Here is a 23,243-nt window from a genome sequence, read left to right as displayed (position 1 = left end):
AAAATATGCCCAGGAGGCAGAAACACTTAGTAGAAAAGAAAAAAAAAATTCTTTGTTTTTCTTGTACTGGTAGTCTGTTGTGAAGGGGAGGGGGGACAAGAGTTTTATTTTGTTGTATAGATCTTCTGGTCCTCAAATGTTCTGTCAGTAGCCTAAAATAAGCAGCTCTGTCTCTCCCCCACCCACATATATAGCTAATAATTATTCAACATATTTAAGTTTGTGTGAAGCTCACAAATAATCTATGAGCAAATGTCTATGCTGTAAAACTTAAAATGACCACTAGCTGGCAGTAAAGAAACCCATAAAGCTAATTTTTTGCCGCCATCTAGTGTTTATTCAAATTTTGTAGTGTAAATCTGGTATGCTGGCTGGGTTGACTGTCCTCATTTGCCATCTTGTGATACCTAAAACGACATAACTTGGCTGCCGAAAGTATTAAGGCTGTGGTCTGGTGACTTCTATGACATATTTTAATTCAGTTTAGTGATAATTCATTGAGAATTGATATGTTGTAATGAATTTTTTAAGATAGTTTTAAGACTTGGACTGTTGAATTCTTTTAATCCTCGTGCATAGGAACTATGTTTACACAGACTAGTAGCAAATAAATAATCATATTGACAATAAAATTGCCCATCCTTATGGAAATAAAGTCCCTACTCATTTTCTCTAGAAAGTATCTAGGATCCCATGGTCCTTGGTCCCATACAGTATCTGTGATGCCATTAGTAGCTTCTTCACTGTAACAAGCATTTAAGAAGTATGTTCTGTATTGCTAAGCTTAGATATAGATTCTGTATTAAGAGACTAGGGTTTTTTTTTTCTTAGATGGTTGATTAACTGGGTTTATATGTTCACATAGCAGGAGCTGAAATTTTTTAAATATATGGAATTAATTAAAATCTTGGGAAAATGAGTCATCATTTAAATTTTAGGTTTGTTAAGCACTTTGGACTCAGTTTCAAGAAAGTGCTTTGATACATGCAAGATTGCAAGTATAGAAATTGTCTACAATTCTTTAAAACAGTTATGTCTTTGCAACTTTTATTTTTCCTGGACTTATACACAAGCACTGCACATCTCTAGGAAATTTAATCTCTCTGTTAGTTCATAGGATCAGGTAACCTTACTTGGATGTCCCAGATACACAGCATTCATCTAGTTAAATCTTTGCATTGAGACTATGAAATCAGGTGCTTTTTATGAGTTTGAAAGCTCAGAGGGAAAAATATAATAAGTTTATTTATCACTTTGGGATTTCTTCTATTTGCACTGTCTGTCAATCAGATACCTCTGTTTATAGGTATACATTTATTTCAGTGCTTCAAAAATGCAATATTTGGGATAACTACTGACATATTTTAATTGATTAGTTTGGTTGCATGAATAGAATTGTTGATCCATTCCCTGAATTTGTAGGATCTTAGGGAAATATACCTGTGCCCCCCTTTTAAAAAAATTCCTGGTTACATACAAAAACAGGATTCTTTGTAGTTGTTTGCTGTTACCTGGGTTAATATCAGAACATATGATTACAATCATAATGATTATGATTACATAATTCCATCATTAGTATTAATGTCATATTTTGAGAAATATCATGAGAGGCATTTTAAGAATAGGTCTTTAAAATCTTTTCTTAGGTTGAAGGCAGGGTTTTCTTCAAAAAAAGAAAACAGTAAAATGGTTTATTGGCTTTGATTTCTTTAAAGTTTCTGATAGAATGACATAAAGCAAAAGATTATGGCTTTATCAGACTTAAAAATATTTTAGAATGTTTCTGGAGGGGTAGTTCTGTCTGCTACAGCAAAACCATCAAAGAATCTTAAGACAATTTGAGAAATACTATTTTTATTATGGATATAAACTTTCATGACGTTAGTCTACTTCATTGTACAACCGATGGAGTGGGTTATTATTCTATAAACATGTGAGAATAAATGATCTTTTTAGGGTAACAAAAATTTGGTATCTATTAAAAAAATCTGTAAAATGTACCTAGTTATGTCTGAAGTAGACTTGACAATGTACAGTGTGTGTGTGTGTGTGTGTGTGTGTGTGTATAAACTAGATAGCAATCTACTTCGTACTAAATTAATGTTGAATATTATAAACCATATATCTCCTGAGCAACACTTCTGCTAAAACTATTATCTTAATCTCACTTCTAATCTAAAGAGCTTTAAGCTATGTACAGTTACACATGGTTTCTCTGTTTTATCTTTGCAACAACTCTGTAGAAGAAGGTTAGTTCAAAAACCGGTCACAAAGTAAGATTTGTGACAAAACAGGAGTTTGTGATCTGTTTTTCCTTGCCTGTATATGTTTTCCAATCGCTTAAATATGCTTAAGAGATTTAGAATGCCCTGTGGATTTGCCCAGTTCCCTGTTCCTTCCTTTCCCAGGCTAAATTTTGGGCTGTTCTTCCCAGTGTTGATCGTGGTGTAGTTTGCTTGCACCAAATATAGTGATGGATTCCACTGTGTTTAAACTTTAGCTCACATCTGAATACTAACACTTGCTATAGTTAAAAATACTCTGAAATCTAAGCTTAGGAAAAGCACATATTTCTCACGGTTCTGCAGAATTTGTTTACTTTGATAGGCCTTTGCTTGAAACGAAGGCGTGGGGGGGGGGAATGATTTCTTCTCCAGGCCTGAGAAATTCCACTGAATTTTAGCGGAAACTACCTTCTGGAAGGTTTTTGGCAGTAGCTCTGGTTTCTGTCTGGTAGACAAAATCCTTTCAAGTTCACATTGCGTGAACCACACTCTCCTCTTATATTGTTAATGCGTAGTTTTCTTTGGCTGATCAGCTTTGTTAAGGTGACCAACCATCCTCCTTTAGGGAGGACAGTACTCCTTTTGTGAGTTCTGTCCTCCCTCGAAAACTGTCCTCCTACATGTCCTCCTTTTTGATATTTGAAGACTAATGTGCAGGGCTTTTTTCCCTCATAGAACGCTCAGAACGGCGTTCCGGCACCTTTTTTGATGTTTTTTTTTTCAACTTTTGCATGAGCTGTGCTATTCCCCCTATTGGCTTTTGAAAGCCAGTAGGAATTGCGGCTGAGCGCGCCAAAACACCCGGCCGGCAAACTTTGCACATGTAAGTTGTCTGCAGCGAAGGCGAATTGGCAGAAACTTTGCACCCCTCCCTGCTACCCAACCATCTCCTAGTTGGGTACCTGGAGGAGACTGGAGTGGCGACGCCACGGTAACTTTCTCTTGATCTTTGGCCCTGCTAGGGCAATAATGGCTGCAGGCGCAAGAGGCAGGGGCGGCGGGGCTGCTGTGGGTGGGGGTGAGGGGCGGCGGTGGCCAGCTGCCCCCCATGCTGTGGGAGCCGTGGAGACTGCTCTACATGGGGCTGCGTAGGGTGGGCAGTGGTACTGGCGGGGTGGCTACAGGCAGGGTGTGTTGACAATGGGCTGCCCCTGGGGCCGGAGCCGGCACAGCTGGTGCTTTGGGAGCCGTGGGGCCCACTCTACACAGTGGGGCAGCAGTGCTGGCAGGACGGCTGCGGGCAGGGGGAGCGGCATGTAAGCATAATTACAATATAAAATGTTATTACAAATGTTTTTTATTATGCATTTATCATATTATAGTGTATTCTGTATTGTTGCAATGAATAAAATGTTTCTTTTATTTACGATATTTTTTTCTTCAATTTATTTGTGTCCTCCTTTTTGTTGTAAAAAAGTTGGTCACCTTAGCTTTGTACCCATCATTTTGAAATTCTTCAGAGTCCAGGTGCAAGCTGAGTTCTGGGTCGAAAACTTGCAGGGTTGATGGTTGGAGACTTTGGAAATATTGATTTACAAGTTGTCCCAACTTATGACCACAAATTGGGACCGGAACATGCGTTGCTAAGGGAAGTGATTGTTAAGTGAGTTGAGCCAAATTTTATAACTTTTTTTGCAACGGTTGTTAAGGAGATCATCATGGTCGTTAAATGAATCATGCAAATCTGGCTTCCTCCATTGATTTTGCTGTTGGAAGCTGTCTGGGAAGCTTGCAAATGGCAGTCACATGACCCTGGGACTCTGCAACTGTTGTAAGAACACGCTGGTTGTGAAGTTTCTGAATTTTGATCAAGTGACTACAGAGGCACTGCAACAGTCATATATGTGAGGTCATATTTAAGTCATGTTCTTTAGCACTGTTATAATTATGAACATGAGCGAATTGATTTTTGAGCACCATGTGTATCATCTTCTCTGGAATAATGTTGTGTGCACTGAGTTTTTAATTTTCATACTTTTCTCCTCTATTTACTCCAAGTAACCTCAAGTAATCTTTATTCCATGCAGAAACATTGCAAGAGTATATGGCAGTGATGACGAACCTTTTAGAGACCGAGTGCCCCCCCCCTTTCTCCTCCTGCCTTGCCTGCTCTGCCCCTGCCTGTCCCCTGCCTCACCCACCCACAGGGCCATGCACGGTGTCCATGGCCCGCTGCAGATCGCCCAGGCAGCCCTGCAGCGCCATGACAGTCACATCCTCCACCCACACCCCTCAGCATCATCTGCATGTTATGGGGGTGTGAGGGCGGAGTCTTGTCCCTGTTGCCCGGCTATGTACTTGGCTGTGCTGCTCCGTGCGGGCCGTGCCTGGGGGCGACTCTCCTCCAGGGGGGCTGCTGGTTAGGAGAGGGCCGTGGGGGGAGGCAGGGCTGGGGCGACAGTGCACGTGCCCACAGAGAGGGCTCCAAGTGCCATCTCTGGCACGCATGCCATAGGTTCGGCACCACTGGTATATGGTGTGTTCTTTTTATACTTCCTCATTTTAGCTTACTTAACTTAATGAATAAATTGGGCAAAAGGTTTCTTAAAATATTGCACCTTCACTGAGAATAAGGCACTTGAAAGTAAATACAGTAATTAAACTATGCAGAACGTTACTCAGAATTCAAGTGCTATTTGGGGAAATGAGAAAATCCTGTATTTTTCCAAGCTGCGTAGCTCTTTCAGGATTTCAGAATAGTAAACCGTTGCCAGTAGTTGGTTTTCTCCTTCGGCAAATATTTGATCAAATGTAATGTAAATAGAGTACTTTCTTTAATAAAGTCTAGTGTTCTAGAACTTGAAAATATTTGGATGTTTGAAGTTAGTACATTCAAAGCTAACCAAATGCTCTGTTCTTTCACTGCAGCTATTTTTTTCTTAATTTGTCCATCTGCTTGGAGGCCTGAAAAGTGCCAGAGGTTCCTCCTTAAGATAACAACAAGAAAAGTCCCATTGTGATTACACTAACATTATACAGTCCAGATTGCTGTGAATGTTAAAGTGATTCAGCCGCGCGAGTGATAGTGGGTGCTCCTCGATACACCCACATTACACCTATCCTCTGTGAGCTGCACTGGTTGCCTATTGGTCTCCGGGTCCAATTCAAGGTGTTGGTCATTACCTTTAAAGCTCTATATGGCTCAGGGCCAGGCTATTTGCGAGACCGCCTACTACCTCATAGTTCCCTACGTCCGGTTAGATCCCACAGGCTGGGCCTCCTTCAGGCCCCGTCGGCCAAGCAGTGCCATTTGGCGGGGCCACGGAGGAGGGCCTTCTCTGTGATGGCGCCCACGCTTTGGAACCAGCTCCCCCCGGAGATTAGGACCGCTCCCACCCCGTTGGTCTTCCGTAAACTACTTAAGACCTGGCTTTTCCGGCAGGCCTGGGGTTTATAAAACCTGACCCCTGGATGACTGTCTTTGCATTGTTTGTTTTGTTATGTTTTATGTGTTTTTTATTGTTAGCCGCCCAGAGTCCTTCGGGAGTGGGGCAGCTTATAAATTTTAAAAATAAAATAAAATAAATAAAATAGATTGCAGTGTAGCTATGAAACATAGTAGTCATGTGCCTTTTTGGACTGTTTTGGACTTTTAAGCCAAACCTGTGCTTGGAAACCCACTCATAAGTTTGTGTGCTTTAATTGTCTATGGTACATTTGAACAGGACTATAGCTGTTGTGATTCTCTTTTTGATGGAGGACCTTCTCAACTTACTGGTTTACTTTGCAAGTGGGACAAAACTTTGTTAGGCAACCCTGTGCAAAGTTAGAAGGTTCACATGGGGTAGCTTATAGGTCCATTCTCTGCTCTTCAGTAAATCAGAGCCAGCTATGATAGATTGACATTAGTGGCCTTAGTTGAAATACTTGGCCTCTGGAAGCCTGCCTTTAACCATGATTGGATTGGAGGCTAAAACATATGAAGAACAGTTGCAGAAATTGGGTATTTCTAGTCTAATGAAAAGAAGGACTAGGAATGACATGATAGCAGTGTTCCAGTTTCTAAGGGGCTGTCACAAAGAAGAGGGGTCAACCTATTCTGCAAAGCATCTGAAGGCAGAACAAGAAGCAATGGATGGAAACTAATCAAGGAGAGAAGCAACCTAGAAATAAAGAAAAAAATCCTGACAGTTAGAACAATCAATCAATAGAATGGCTTGCCTCCAAACATTGTGGGTGCTCCATCATTGGATGGAGATTGGGCAGCAGCCAATCTGAAATGGCAAAGGGTCTCCTGCTTGAGCAGGGGGTTAGACTAGAAGACCTCCAAGATCCCTTCTAATTCTGTTATTCTGTATTTCTATAATGTAAAACATAATCAGTGTGGGGAAGGGATAGGACAAGGTGTATGGAATTACTGGAAAATGGAAGTATTTCTACATTCATAAGCTGCCTTTTAATTTTTATCCTGTATTTTTGTGTTCTTAGAATGGAAGTGTCGGACTTGTGCTTGAATGTACAAAAATAATAGAATGCAGATCCTCCAAGTAGTATTTCTCATCAGTCCCTACATCAGGGGTCCCCAATCCCCGGTCCATGAACCAGCACTGATCCGCAGCATACTAGAAACTGGGCAAGCAAAGCAGTGTCGGATAGACCATTTTCCTCACTGTGAGATATAAATAAGGTCCATTGAGAAGGATTCTTGATTGCAGCTTACAATATTGCTTTCATTTTACTAGATGCTCACTCAGGATGAGTAAGATGTATTGCTTCAGTTCAGAAGAAAATAGTTTCATGAATTTTGTGCTTTTATTAAAATGGAAAAAATGAGTCTGTGTTATCTGCTTGGGTTTTATAGACTGGAAATTGTTGTCTCCAACAGACTGTTTCCTTTCGGTGTTCAACATGATTTTCTGCTTTATCTGTGTTTTGTGCCATGAGTTTATTTTTGATTGCTTAAACCAAGGACAAAAACTTTTTATTATTATTATTTATTTTGGGAAGATATTCTTTCTTTGTCGAAGGGCAGCCTGCTGACAAAGACTTTCAAGCTTACAAAAGAGTTGTATAGTTTTGTAAAAGCTGTTTCACAATAATCTTGTGAAAGATGTTACCAGTTGGAGGTCAAGAATTGGTTTATTTATTTTGGTTTGTTTATCATATTTTTTATCATAACTGGGTAGAAAACCTCTGAAAATTATGGGAATTATATTGCAAACATTTGAAGGACAAGAAGTTTCCTAGTTCTGACTAAGAGTCAAAGAAGCAAATAATCAGATTTATAGCATAGCCAGCCGTATTTAAGTCTACAGTACAAAGAAAAGCTGATGTTTTTATTTGGACATACATTCAACTTTTGTATACAATTTTTACTAAAAAATGGTCTAAAACCATATACATTTAAATCAAGGCTATTCTGTAATTTAAAGCACATAAACCACAGAGCTGTTGAGAAAACCTCTCATAAAACACCAATGGTAATCTGTATTGTTACCAAGAACAGTAAATATAGAGGTATTTTTGAACTCACCAGAAGTGACTTATTGTTCTCCTTCAAAAAATACAGGTAGACCTCGACTTACATCAGTTCGTTTAATGGCCATTCAAAGTTACAATGGCACTGAAAAATGTGACTTATGACCATTTTTCACACTTACCACTGTTGCAGCATCCCCAGGGTCAGATGATCAAAATTCAGATGTTTGGCAATTGATTCATATTTATGCAGTTGTCATGTTCTGGGGTCATGTGATCAGCTTTTGCTACCTTATAACAAGCAAAGTCAATGGGGAAACCAGATTCATTTAACAACTGTGGCAAGAAAGGTCATAAAATGGGGCAAAACTCACTTAACAAATATTTCACTTAGTAACAGGAATTTGGGGCTCCATTTTGGTCATAAATTGAGGACTAACCGTATATGGTACTACCAATTTACTAACAATGGTATTGGCTATATTTCTAATTGATATATGACTCGTATAGCAAAATTATTGGGAGAGCAAGCAACAAGAATACTTAGTGTTGTCTTAGGAAGAAACATAGGAAAAAAATCTTTACTCTCAAATTAGTGAATGTAAATAAATAAAATTTCAAGAATGACTAGACCAGGGCTTTTCAACCTTTTCACCCATTGTACCACTTTTAGGATATGGCAATATCCAAGTACCACCAATCGCCTAGCAAGGTGTCAAAAACTTGATGACACAATAAAAGGAAAAAAGTGATGAAGTACAGGTAGTTCTCGACTTACAACAGTTCACTTAGTGACTGTTCGAAGTTACAATGGCACTGAAAAAAGTGCCCCCCAAGCCACAGCCAAGCAAGACACCTGCCTGCCTGCCCGGCGGCGCTCTTCCTACTGTCTGAGGTTTTCATTGTTGTGAACATTTCTGTTGAGGATTGGCAGCAGGGGTGGGGTGGGGGGTATTTGGTTTTTATTCCTTCCGTCTGCTGGGTGGTTGCAGCAGATTTTGGTCACTTCACATGATCCTGGGACACTGTGACCGTCATAAATATGAATCAGTTGCCAAGCCTCTGAATGTAAATCCCAAGACCCTGAAGATGCTGCAACATTCCAGCTGATCGGCGCTTCTTCTAGGCTCAGCAGAAGTGCCAGGATCAGCGCCGAGCTCCAGCTGAGCCCTGACAGTCCCTAAGAAGTGTTGATCCTAGCGCTTCTGCTGAGCCCTGACAGCCCTGCAGCTCCAGCCATCTCTCACTCAGGCTTGTGTGGTGCTACCACTGATTTAGCTCATTCCCCTCCCCCGCTACCACTTTTCTAGGATGGTCACATACCACCTGCCAGGTGCCAATGTACCACAGGTGGTACCCGTACCACTGGTTGAAAAGCCTTGGACTAGACCTTATAGCACTTTGACTAGACCTTGTGCATTTTCTACACAAAATGATATACCCAGATTCTTTCATGAGAGGAGGGGATGAAAACAATTTACTAACAGATGTCCAACCATTTTTCAACCTCTTCTGCCAGTGGAAACAGCTTCAGTATCCAGAAATCTACCACTCAGAAAAAAGAGCTTAATATTGTATCTGGCTCATATTTTGTCATTTCCAAACATACCAACTTCAAATCCTGGCTTATTAGGGAAGCAACATGCCAGAAGTTCCAGTTACATTTTTTCTCTCTGATGAATTCCTAGAGGAACTGTATGTAGCAGGATATGAAAAAGGAGACTTTTCTTAGCAAAATAATGAAGGTTATGTCTGTGTTACTCTTTGACCCATTGTAAACAATGTTTTAATATTTCCTCTATTCAGGAAGAGTAGAGGGATTCATATATAGCTACTAATCTTTGATAAACTTAAGCTCTGGAAAACATCATGGTGGCCTCCAGATGTTTTAGATGACAATTCCCACAGTGCCTTTTCATTGGTTACGCAGGCTGAGGCTGATAGAAGCTGAGAACTAAAACATCTGGAGGGCATCAAGTTGCCTGTTCCTAGCAGAAGCTAAGTGACCTCAGTGGAATGGGTGAGTAGACATGAACAGGATTATGAAATTGTCTCCTTTCTTTCTTTGTAAATTTAAAGATCACTAGGTTTTGTGCCGGTGAAATTTCACAGGCTGTTTATGTATTCTGCAACTATTCTCTTCAATAAAACACTTTAAATTTCAGAGGGATTTAAAAAAAAGTTTTTGATATTCTGTAGCTTTCTGTGTCATTTCCCCCCCCCCCCCACACACACACATACACAGACACACACTCCTTTGGGGCTTTTTGAGTGTAAAGTTGAAATATTCTTCTTTTGTGGAATGTATGTGTTGCCCTGACTTTATAGGGTCCTCAATAATAAGCAGTGATTTTATTTAAATTATTTTTTATTACTCTTAAATGCATTGTTGCTTTCTAATTCATCTAAGAACTTCTACCTTTTTAACTATTTTTTTAAAAAAAACCTCAAAAGTATCTTTAGAAGTTCCATTTGTTTAGCTGTCTGTGTGTTCCATAATTCACTGTCTGACCTAATATATTGAACTGTGCATCTGCTTTTTATTCTACATCTGGGGGTCCAAATGATGGCTGAAAGTGTTTCACTTTCAACATGAGGTTACTGTCTGTCACTTCCTGTTTATATTTCTTGGAACCTTTATGGTGATTAATATGAGGCATGGCATGTCTGTTTTTGTCAATTTAAAATTTAGTAGCTGTTTCTGTTTCTGAGAAGTGATATTACATGTCACCTTCACAAAATAATGCCCTAATGTTACTCCAGTTGAAATAGTATTTAAAAAACTATGCTATGCAATGCAGGGAGAATTAGTTATATATATAAATAAGCATAACATAATCTGATAAATCATCCTGTAGCAAGCAATTTAGTTTTCTGATTATAGAGTGACTTGGGCAAGGCCAAGTTTACATGCAGATGCTTGTTTTGTCTGTAGGAGGGGCTAATTATTATGCATATGATGCATTGCATTAATACAGCAGAATATTTTGCTGATTTGCACAGCTTCCCTCACTAAAATTTGGTCTGAAAACAAAAATGTTGCAACTGCTGTAGAAAAACATGAAACAAATAACTCTGCATGTGTTAAAATGCCCACATCCTCTTATTTGAATAATCCAGCCTAATTAGTTGTTCCAAGTCTATGTAGTAAAAGCTCTTAATGAACTAATTGGAGAAGAGGGCTATAATTTCAGAGAGTCTAGCCAGTCTGAATACATCATTGTGGCAATGTCATTTGCATCATTTATGGTTGTGGTGTGTTATTATTATGCAAATGACCATGATTGATGCAAAAGATGTACATTTTTGTGTAATGACTTCATGGATGTAAATTGCAATGGGTTTTGTTTTGTTGGATGTAAAGTCTGTTGCTTTGGGGTCCAGAAAAATCGAGGTTTCACTGTATGCGTAGTTAGAGGGTTCTGCACAGCAGAATTGTGACCAATATTAGTTGCTTCTATTCAAAAGCCTGGGATGTGCCATATTCCTATTAACCGAGCGCCAGAAATGTGGAATGGAAAAGTCACTAATAAGTGAATGTGTGTGTTTTGTAAGAATCTTGGAATGCAGGTGGCCTTCATATTGCCAGACTGGAGGAACTGTTTATCAAAGACCAAGATCTCCAAATCAAAGAGATTCAAATTCAAAATTCAGAATAGAGCTGCAAGGGATCTTGGAGGTCAATCTAGTCCAACTCCCTGCTCAAGCAAGAGACTCTATACGAGTGATGGCAAATCTTTTAGAGACCAAGTGCCTAAAAAGCACCCCGCCCACCTGCAGAGCCACCCATGGCCTCCACAGCCTGCCGCAGGCAGTCTAGCAGTGCCATGGTGGCCACGCGGAGTCTTGTCCCTGCTGCCTGGCTGCAATGTCCTTGGGGGGAAGTGGGGCTGGGGCAACGGCGCATGCCCACAGAGAGGGCTCTGAGTGCCACCTCTGGCACGTGTGCCATAGGTTCGCCACCACTGCCCTATACAACTCAGACAAATGGCTGTCCAGGCTCTTTCTATAAACGTCCTGTGATGAAGCACTAACAATTTCTGAAAGCAAGCTGTTCCACTGGTTGATTGTTCTTATTGTCAAGAAGTTTCTCCTTAATTCTAGGTTGCTTCTTTCCTTGATTAGTTTCCATCCATTGTTTCTTGCCCTGTCCTCTGGTGCTTTGGAAAATAAGTTGACCCCCCTCTTCTTTGCGGCAGCCCCACAAATACTGGAATGCTGCTATCATGTCACCCCTAGTCCTTCTTTTCTCTAGACTAACCATGCCCAAATCCTGCAGCCATTTTTCATATGTTTTAGATCATCACCTTTTGACTTGGCTATTGCTGTTTTTAATCAATTATTCATCACTCCTGTCAAAATGAAGGTTTGAATTGAAGCTGATTCACTATAGCAGGGGTGTCAAACTGCCAGCCCGTGGGCCGGATGCGTCATGCCAAAACATCCACGCCCACCCCAGCTCTGGCAATGGGGAAAAAGTCACAATACGTCGCAACACATCACGTGACGTGGCAAGTTTGACACTCCTGCACTATAGGATTCTTTGTCCAAAGAGGTTGTTGATACAAGTCTGGAGAAGAAAAAATTACATTGGGCCCGGGAAAAGGAGACTTGAAGACAAAATGGGTGGGAGAACTTGGCTTTCAGTTATAACCAAAATCAAGTGAATAGCTTAGAGCAGTGTTTCTCAACCTTGACAATTTTAAGGCACGTGGACTTCAACTCCCAGAGTTCCACAGCCAGCAATGCTGGCTGTGGAATTCTGGGAGTTGAAGTCCACGTGCCTTAAAATTGTCAAGGTTGAGAAACACTGGCTTAGAGGCTGATAGATTGGTTGGTAGGCTGTGGGAGAGTTAATCACCCTGTCCAAATCCTTGCTTGAAATTTCCAGGAAAACTAGCTGTTGATCAGCCTGGTATGTGATAATTTGTCTATAGCATCTGAAATTTACTAGATGAGATGACTAAGAGGTCAGGAAGTTTATTTATTATAAAATGTTTATTTTTTTTAACTGAATAAATACTCTGTATTTTATTACATAGGAAAAATGCATGAGATTGAAATAAGAAAGTATACATCACTATTCAAAAGATAATTAACAGGAATAACCTGTATAACTGTTTCAGTTTGGTGATTATTTTGATTTATTCTGAAATAAATAAATCCGAGTGAACATGCACATCTCATTCTGATAATTTGTGAAGATTTGTTGATTACTTGATCTACAAAATGCTTAGATTTGCTGCTATTGAATCTAACGCAGTCCATGTCACCTGGTCCCAATTTCTCTTTATTATAATTTAATAAAATTTTATTAGAAATTTATAAAATGAACAGCTTTAAGGCAACACAATATGCTTCTGAATCAAAGATAATATTTCATTTCAAAATGGTCAGACATTCGTGCAGAATTGCTTGATGCATGAAATGGAAGAATTTGAATTTAACGCCTACCAGCCATGTAAAAATATGATAAAAAAATTTAGCCAGTGATAGATTATCCTGAATCATAGTTTTTCTAATAGTGATTTCCTCAAACTTTAATTTCCTTAGATGTATATGTGCCTCAGCTGCAGAACTATCTAGGGAAAATGAAAACTTTAATTATTAATTAATTAATCAGTATAAAAAAATTGGTAATTTATAAGCTGTGCTTTGTAACAGATTTCTGTGTAGTGTCTAAGAAATTCTTTATAGCTTTTCTGCTATAAATGTATAAATCTCTTTTTTGGAGATATTTTTCAGCTAGAGGCTTCCATTCATGGTGTAAGGCAGAGGTCCCCAACTCCCAGTCTGTGGACCGGCACTGGGCCACAGCATGCCAGAAGCTGGGCCGCGCAAAGAAGCGAAGCCCCACCTATGAGATGCAGGCAGCACACAAAACCACGCCCCCTCTGGTCAGTGAAAAAACCTCTCCCCACAGAACCGGTCCCTGGTGCCTACAAGGTTGGGGGCCTCTCGTGTAAGGGATGTAATGTGCTTGACTTGGTATGAATTCCCCAACTAGGATTAATTCTGCATCTCTAATCTCCATTTCTTCAGATTCATAGGCCCAGGTTGGCCTTGATTTATTTATTTAGTTTATGTCCTTTTAAACAAATCAAGGCAGTGAACATTAGAATGGAATAGAATAGAATAGAATAGAATAGAATAGAATAGAATAGAATAGAATAGAATAGAATAGAATAAGAGTTGGGAAGGACCTTGGAGGTCATCTAGTCCAACACTCTGATTAGGCAGGAAACCTTATACCAGGAGTAGGGAATATTGGCTCTTTTATGACTTGTGGACTTCAATACTCAGAATTTCTGAACCAATCATGCTGACTCAAGAATTCTGGGAGTTGAAGCCCACAAGTCATAAACGAGCCAATGTTCCCTACCCCTGCCCTATACCATTTCATATAAATCTCCTTGTAAAAACTTTTACAATCTCCTTGTAAAAACTTGTTGGAGCATTCACAACTTCTGGAGGCAGGTTGTTCCACTGATTAATTGTTCTAACTGACAGGAAATTTTTTCTTAGTTCTAGATTGGTTCTCTCCTTGATTACTTTCCATCCATTGCTTCTTGTCCTGCCCTCAAGTGCTTTGGAGAATAAATTGACCCCCCCTTCTTCCTATTTTCCCCACAACAACCCTGTGAGGTGAGTTTGAATAAGAGAGAGTAGCTGGCCCAAAGTTACCCAGCTGGCTTTCATGGCTAAGGTAGGACTATAACTCCCATTCTCCTGGTTTCTAGCCTGATCTCTTAATTATTAGACCAAAATGGCTCCATATAAATTCATGCTGCATTAGAGCTGAGATCAGAGCTTGCACTTTAAGTGTGCAGTCTAAATGCACATAAATAGTGCTTGAACATATTCTTCTCTTTTTCTTTGTGTGCTTAAAAAAATGCCACCCTAAAAATGAGGTGATCAAGCCAGAGTTAATGATCAAAGGCTAATCATTGACTGCTTAGAGCCTAAAGGAAATTACCTTAGAATGTGATTCATTTCCGTTAAAGCAAATTAGTTTGCTCTTTTTTTTCCTCTTGAAAAATAAGCTAAATACGGCAATGCCTTTTTAGTTCTCTGTTTTTTAAAACTCTGATTGCTCTCCACTCAAGTGTAGAAAATCTTGCCAGGAAAAAAGGATGGACACAGCTTCTTTTTCCCATGACCCTCACGCTGGATATTGTTGTTCCAAGGACTCATTACTCAGATAACCACTTTAATTTCATATGTATTCCTATTCCATCCAGCAACAGAGTCATTACCCAGAGAAGGATCTAGGACAGTGTTTCTCAACCTTGACAATTTTAAGGCATGTGGACTTCAGCATTGCTGGCTGTGGAATTCTGGTAGTTGAAGTCCACATGCCTTAAAATTGTCAAGGTTGGGAAACACTGACTAGGACAATTTGAACACAGCTGCCTTAACATCCGCCCACTTCATCCTGGGGCTTCCACCGAACTGACCCAACATGGGCATTCATGCTTGACTGGCTCTCCGCTAGTATTCCTCTCCTGCCACTGGTCCACCAAGGTTCTTCTCCCGCCCCTTTATCTCAGGTGATTCATAGAGGGATACTTTTTCCTGGCCAATATCCCTGTGTGGGATATTTAAAAGCACATCCAGGCAACCAATCCGTATGCTAAAGCAGTGGTTCTTAACCTTTTTGAGCGAATCGCTCCCTTGAGCCAATGAGAAAGTTGTCATTGCCCCCCTCCCTGAACATAATCTCTCAATCACAACATAGGAAATAATTCTTCAATTTATGCAAACACTTTTTTTGTTTTCTTTAAAATTGTCATCAGGACATATCGATGCAAATAATTTATTTCCAGTCTTTTTCCCATATCTCAACTGTTTGAAAAATTTTGGTGCCACCCGTCACTTTATTCCCAAACTTCGTGATACATGTATTTCATTATTATCTTATTTATTCAAGACACTTAAATGTAATGACCACTGAAAACAAAATTCAATTGCAAGAAAGTAAAATGCCCAAAAAGAAAAACATTTAATGATTGAATTTCAAGTAAAATTTAAGATGCAAAAAGAAACATAGAAAGAGTAGAGGCTGCTGCGCAACGCGCATGAAGATAAGCGATGCGTATTCACATATGTACGGCGTTCTGTACTGGAGCTAGCTGGAGGAACATTTGAAAACACAATTCAATCCACTAATAGCGAGCGATCTGATGTTTTTGCTCCATAGCCCCCCCTGAAAAATGAAATCGGCCCCTGGGCGGCAATATCGCCCAGGTTAAGAACCACTGTGCTAAAGGATCTCAGGCACAGGGAGACGGGGGTACGCATTGGTTTCTTTGCCAGCAGTTGTTTTGGCATGTGCATAACGATAGAGAAAATAACACCTATCGGGGAAGTCATTGGGGGCAGAGCCTTTCCCTTCCCAGCTTTTCAGGAGGCTGCCCTCATCCCCACATGATGAAAAATTTAATGACAACCTGATGTGCCTTTGTCGCACGGCTCCAAATTAATACAAGGACAATATTTATTTCCAAATATTAATGACATACAGCAAGCCTGAAACAATTGCTACTGATTCCCAGATTCTGCAAATAGCAGATCTTTAAAAGGAGACTCGTGCAATCACAGGGAGATGAGAGAGGACAAAAAAGACTGGGTAGTTATCGGTGAAAGGTTAGACCCTAAGCCCCCCTCCACAGCCAGCTTATGTTGAATTTGCTATGATGGGGGGGGGTAGGATAAAATGGGCATTTTAAGGAGCGCCCTCCTAAGCATATACATTTTGCTCTCTGAATTCATGGTGACTTAACCCTAAGTGGATTTTCCCCAAGTGGGATTTTCTCATGTATTCTACCAGGAATCATATATAAGGCAGGCAGAAAAAGTCATTGCCCTCCTAAGCATACCCACATACTCCAAATCCATTAGCGATGTCCATTTTGCTGTCCAAATTCATGGTGACCTAGCCCTAACCCTAAGTGGATTTTTCCTCCTATAGGATTTTCTCATGTATTTCACCAGGAAACGTCGATAAGGCAGACACGAAAAGTCAGCACCCTCCTAAGCATACCCATGCACTCAGAATCCGCTGGCGATGTCCATTTTGCTCTCTGAATTCATGCTGACCTAACCCTAACCCTAGGTTGAATTTCCCCCAAATGAGATTTTCACAAGTATTTTACCAGGAATCCTAGATAAGGCAGGTTCGAAAAGTCAGCATCCTCCTAAGTATATCCATGCGTTTTGAATTCACTGGCAATGTCCATTTTGCTGTCTAAATTCATGCTGATCTAACCCTAACCCTAAGTGGATTCCCCTCCCCCCAAGTGGGATTTTCTCATGTACTTTACCAGGAATCATAGATGAGGCAGGTTCAAAAAGTCAGTATCCTCCTAAGTACACCCATGTGCTCTGAATCCATTGGTGATGTCCATTTTGCACTCCGAATTCATGGTGACCTAACCCTAACCCTAAGTGGATTCCCCCCCCAATGGGATTTTCCCACGCATTTTTACCGATAAGGTAAGCATGAAAAGTCAGCGCCCTCCTAAGCATACCTACTCGCTCTAAATCTGTTGACAATACCCATTTTGCTCTCAGAATTCATGGTGACCTAAACCTAACCCAATCTCTAAAAGTATTTACCCCGAATTGGATTCTCCCATGTATTTTACCAGGAAGGTATATAAGGCAGACTTGAAAAATCAGCAACTTCCTAAGTGTATCCATGTGCTTCGTATCCATTTGCAATATCCTTTTTTTCTCTTCAAATTCATGGAGCTCTAACCATAAGTGGATTTGTCCATAATACCAGGTAACTTATCTGAGTCTGGGACAATTGATCACAACTGCCTTAACATGCCCACTTCATTCCAGGCCTCCTACTTGAGCTGACTGAACGCAGGTGTTCATACTCAGCTGGCTCTCCACCAACTCTCCTGCCAATGGTCCACTGGGTCTCTTCTCCCACCCCTTCATCCCAGGCGATTCACAGAGGTATATTTTCCCTCCGCCAATTGGCTTCGTGGGACAATTAAACGCACATCCGTGCAGCCAATCCATGCTCCGAGCAGGTTGTCCACTCCTTGGCACGTGGATTGGCTGCATGGATATGTGTTTAAATGTTCCACACATCCAATTTCTGTGAATTGCCAAGGTTGAAGTGGCGGGGGGAGAGCCCCGGTGGACCAGTGGTAAGAGAGAAGCGCTGGCCTGACCTGGCCTAATATGAATGCCAGCATTTGGTAAGCTGTGGTGGGCCCCCTGAGATGAAGTGGGCTTGTTAAGGCAGCCATATTCAATTGTCCCATTCTGCCCAAAGAAGGCAGTAAAAAAAAAAAACCCACCTGACCTCAATCAAGTTGCTTTGCTTCTACAGTGTTACAGAGCTAGCAGTGTTTCAGTGCTGATTAATGACATGACCAGGGCCTTTTTTGTCATAGAATGCACCGGAACAGAGTTCCGGCACCTTTTTTCGATGGATTTTCCAGAGTTGCATTCTTTTCCTATTGTTTCCCTTCCTATCCTCGTTTGTTTTTGAAAATGCCCCGCTGGCGGTATAGTGCAAGTGGGATCCCTTCCGGCGCTGTCTGCCTCCACTAGGAGGAGCCATGAGGCACCGGAGCACCACAGCCAGAGCATGGCTTGATTGGCTGGGTCGGACCATGTTGTGTGGAAGCTGATGGTGGCGGTAGGAGACACATAAACATGGAGGCCATCTTTCACGAGAGGGTGAGTGAGCCTTTTGCCTTCCCTTACAGAAGGTGAGGTGTGGGGTTAAAAAGAGGCAAAGCAAGAGGAAAGAAAGGCGGCTGGCATGGAAGCTTGCCCGACAGTGAAACTTTGCTGTTTCGGTTCCTTGGGTAGTTCAAAGGCTGGAATGTCTACGAAAATCTCTTTTTAGTCTTTTATAATTTATATTCAAACTGTAGAGGGGAAGAATAAGAATAAAGCCAATGTCTTGTGATTTGGAGGTATTATTATTATTAATAATATATCTTAATTACGTATTGGTCAGATGTAAAGGTAGACCTACAGTATGAGGTTTAATTAGATCTATTTATTAAATTGGGTTTAACTTAAAGTAATCTGTTCACTGACAAAGTTTCAACTTTAATTTGTTTCAAGTCAATATCCATATTAAACTCCAAATGTAAATTTTTCCACCTTGTTTGACAACTTCTTAAAAATAAATCAATCTTTTACAAGCAACCAAATTTTGTTTTATTGGGCTAATTTCATAGAAAGCTGACATTTCCACTCATTAAACTAAATGGGTATGCCAGTGGTAAATGCCCCAAAAGATTAATAAAATGCCTTCTTGCAATTTAAAGCCATACAGTGCATGGTAACATTAATAGTATTAACTTACCTTGAACAAAATCCTAGTCTTTTAGATACACTAAAAATTGAAGGGGTTTTTTTTTCCAACAACAAAGGTAAACCATATAGAGTAGGCAAGGCAGGTTGTATGACGTGTGTGTGTTCCGGCACCTTTTTTTTTTTTTTTTTTTTTTTTTTTAAAAAAAAGCACTGGCCATGATTTCATCTTTTATTTCTGGGTGTGGTTTCTTATTATGTAATTTATAAAAGTGTTGGGGTAGTCCTTTACATTCTATTTGTATAATGGGTGTTTTCACAATAATATAGGAGCAGTCCAATGTTCATTGAGTAAGGAAGCAGAGCAAGTAACTTGGTGATGATCGGGTTGTCTCGCCTGTCTATGATACTTACGTTTTTGTGGTTTATATATTGTTTTGGTTAGATTCTCTGTGTTATTATTATGGAGTTTTGTTAGGCAGCCACCACAAAAATTTCCATCAAATAATAAATCTTGGCATTGTAATCTTCTGTATAGGGTTTTGTTGTTACAGATTGACATGACAAAACCATGATTTATTAATCCAAGAATGAACATTATTCCTATATGCTCCCTCCTTGGTTCATGTTTGCATCTTATTTCTGTATTTCCAGGTTTCTTTAGACCTCAGTCCTGTAATTCATGTGAACTAAGAAACTTGTTTAATCTTGCGTGAAATCAATAAGTAATGAAATGTAAGCAAATTCCTCAGTTCAGATTATGTTGAAATAGATCTCATGCTGAATAAATGTGTTTCATGATCATGCAATTGTCTTTTCCCTCCCCCATTCCTGACATACATCGGTTGCTTGCACTTTTACATTTTTAAAAAAATTGCTGTATCCACATTAATTTTAGATATATATTTAATTTCATAGGCATTTTGTTTAGAAAAGTGGGTGTAATAATACAGTGTGTTTCAAGAACTGGAGAAGAAGTGAAAAGTTACATTCTTTTGTTTGTTAGCCAGGAGCTAAAGAGCATTAGGGCTGCTTCCATTCATTCAAGCATAGTTATGAATATTCTTCTGACTGATAAATAATTTCTGAAACTGTAGAAAAGAGGTTAAGGAACTTCGGGATATAGAAATGATAGTTCATGGGGTTATCTGTTGTCCAAAAGTAAAAAACTTTTAAAAACTCATTAGGTGTGTGCAAATTCCTGGGTGTGCCGAAATTTGTTTGGATCCCAGCCTATAAGCTAAAGAACAACTTTTTAAACTCAGAAAACTCCCATGAATTTCCTGTTACACCTGAGCTTGGTCCATTTGGGAGCAATCATGAGCACAAGCTATAACAAAAAGTTTGTGGTATGTTTTACAAACTAAAACATGCATCATGCCTCAATTTATCATTCCCCTATGTCTGTGTTTCTCAACCTCGACAATTTTAAGGCTGTGGACTTCAACTCCCAGAATTCCACAGCCAGCATTGCTGGCTGTGGAATTCTGGGAGTTGAAGTCCACATGCCTTAAAATTGTCAAGGTTGAGAAACACCGCCCTATGTGGATACGTGTGTGTGTGTGCATTTTGTATTCAAGGAGTCCTTGACTTATGATCACAATTGAGCCCAAAATTTCTGTTGCTAAGTGAGACATTTGTTCAGTGATATCTATGAAGATTCTCAGTCATCCAGGTCACGGCTGTCCCAAAGGTGCTTTTTTTCAAGAAGTAACTGGACTTTCTTGTTTTTCTTTGAAGACGTTTCACTTCTTATCCAAGAAGCTTTTTCAGCTCTGAAGAAGAGCTGAAGAAGCTTCTTGGATGAGAAGGGAAACATCTTCAAAGAAAAACAAGAAAGTCCAGTTGCCCCCTGAAAAAGCACCTTTGGGATTTGTCCAGTGAGTTTTGCCCTATTTTATGACTTTTCTTGCCAAAGTTCTTAGGTGAATCACTGCAGGTGATTGTTGCAGGTTGTTAAGTGAATCTGGCTTCCACATAGACTTTGCTCATCAGAGGGTTGCTAAAGGGGATCACATGACCCCGGAACACTGCCACAGCTTATGTACAAGTGTTTCTTGGTTACAATGGCAGTTGAGGGTAGGAACTCCATTGCTGAGTAGTGCAACATCATGGGACTGTTTCGCTTGGCAATGGAGTTCCCAGTCCCTTATGCCATCGTTAAATGAGAACCATGTAGGTCAGTGGTTCTCAACCTTTTTAATGCCGTGACCCCCAACCGGTTGTAAGTCGAGGACTACTCAACTGGTGCAGCTCCGTTTGCAGAATGGGACCTTTGGCGGGCTCAGCAGGGTAGAGACAGCCTAGACAATTCCTATTGGCTTTTGAAAGCCAATAGAATTAGACTCTATTCAAGAGAGTCTATTCTATTGGCTTTCAAAAGCCAATAGAATAAAAGGGAGTAACACAGCTAAGGAAAAGGGGAAAAAAAATGGCGGACTGCATTTTTTGGCAACCCCCGTGAAATGGTCGTTCGACCCCAAATGGGGTCCCGACCCACAGGTTGAGAACCTCTGATGTAGGTTGTTAAGTGAGGGCATCAGGTGATTACAACTGCCGGCTTCTCCATTGACTTTACTTGTGGGAAGCCAGCAGGTAACATGGAAACTGTGATCACATGACCGTGGAGTCACTGTGCTGGCTGGAGCCATCATAAGTCCCCCTTATTCAGTACTGTTATAACTTTAAATATTTGCTGACTGAAGAGTCGTAACATGAGGACTACCTGTATTTGCATGTTATTAAAGTTAGCGTGTCTTTTTCCAGGATCACATGTCTGCTGAATAGTTGCTCCACATCAATGCAGTGATGCTGGAAACATGCAAGGGTGTTTTATTAAATTACAGAACGATGGTGAAGGAGTTTTTTGGAACTGAATCTGAGGCATTGCCCATCTCCACCTACCTATACCACATTTATGTTAATATGGCAATAGACATGTAGTGACAACATCACACAAATGTCACAGTTATGTAGTTTTGTCATGACAGAAATCCATAAGTTGCAGACACGCATGATGATATCAGACATATTCCATTACTTTCCTGTACTTCCCCTTAGACTTGTTATTTCTTTGAAAATGGCTTTTGTTAATGATTTTGTCACAAAATTGTTAAATAACAGCATCACCAATATTAGTATCATCAACATCTTCTTTTGGCTTTGAAACAATAAGTTGAAAATAAATCTATGTTCATGAATATCCAGCCATTTGGGTTTGGTAGAAGCATGATAGAAAACTGATGAAAATAAAGGACTCCCAAAACATTGAAATCTCAGACCAAACTACAAATGCTGGATCTAATCCAATTTTATCTTAGCATTTATGTGCCCTTGTAGAGTGCTGTATCCAGAAGTAAAATTTGCACTCACATTTATAAATGAGAATAGTGCTCTGTAATGTGAAAGAAAATATTTGAAATACTTTGATGGGCTTTGAGATATTTAAAGCTCTTTATGAAACCTGCTGCTACTAAAATAATCTTGAGAGGTTCACTTATTTCTACTGTACTTGGAAATTTGCTTAATTGGAGCTAGCAATTTCAAGTTCTATTCTGAAGAGACTCCACTTGTGTCTTCTTCTACTCCACTTGTGTCTTTTACTACATCAGTGTTTCTCAAACTTGGCAACTTTAAGATGGACCTCAACTCCCATGTTGATTGGGGAATTCTGGGAGTTGAAGTCCACACATCTTAAAGTTGCCAAGTATAAGAAACATTATATACTAAATCAGGCATGTCAAACTCACGACATCACGTGACGTCACGCGACGTATCGGAGCTTTTTCGCCATTGCCGGCAATAGGGTGGCCGCTGCTCCGGTATGTTGAAACCGGCCCACGGGCTGGCAGTTTGACACCCCTGTACTAAATGATTAAACCCTTTTCCTATTTTGAGTAGTCTTGGTCAGAGGAACAAAAACAATCACCACCACCCTTTTGTGGCCCATAGAATCTTCTCAGAGGGGGAGGTCAAATAGTTTGACTTTTTTAAACCCCTTTTTGAATTTTGGGGTGGTTTTCAAAGGGAGAAATTAAGAGGCAAAGCTTTGTCTCCAAACTGAAGTCCTTACATTGTTCACATCAATTGCTATTAAATTTAGAAGTAATAATTTTTCACATGTGATTACATTTTTTTAACAAAAATGGTTAGATGCTGGTAGGGAGGAAATATGAAATACTGCATGTAGGGTTGTTATCCAGTTGCTAGCACTGGATGTCCTTGATATTAAGGGGAAACGTAGGTTTA

At 40.1% G+C, this 23,243-nt stretch overlaps 1 protein-coding gene across 3 annotated transcripts in view; it reads left to right on the top strand.

Annotated features, from left to right (window-relative positions):
- Positions 1-23,243, top strand: part of ARHGAP42 (Rho GTPase activating protein 42) — a 148,498-nt gene that overhangs the window by 4,212 nt on the left and 121,043 nt on the right. Inside the window, exon 1 of one of the 3 annotated variants that reach the window (XM_039338381.1) lies at positions 9,634-9,723. The exons of the other annotated variants lie outside the window; for them this stretch is intronic. Within the exon in view, the coding sequence (XP_039194315.1) occupies positions 9,720-9,723 (4 nt within the window). The 5' untranslated portion in view covers positions 9,634-9,719. Of the gene's footprint in view, positions 1-9,633; positions 9,724-23,243 lie in introns of those variants that run through there. 3 annotated transcript variants of the gene reach the window in all.

The sequence above is a fragment of the Crotalus tigris genome, unplaced genomic scaffold, assembly GCF_016545835.1.
Source record: "Crotalus tigris isolate CLP2741 ecotype Arizona unplaced genomic scaffold, ASM1654583v1 scf7180000017698.756297, whole genome shotgun sequence".
In the NCBI taxonomy this organism is placed as follows: domain Eukaryota; kingdom Metazoa; phylum Chordata; class Lepidosauria; order Squamata; family Viperidae; genus Crotalus; species Crotalus tigris.
This window is presented reverse-complemented; position numbering and strand designations above follow the sequence as displayed.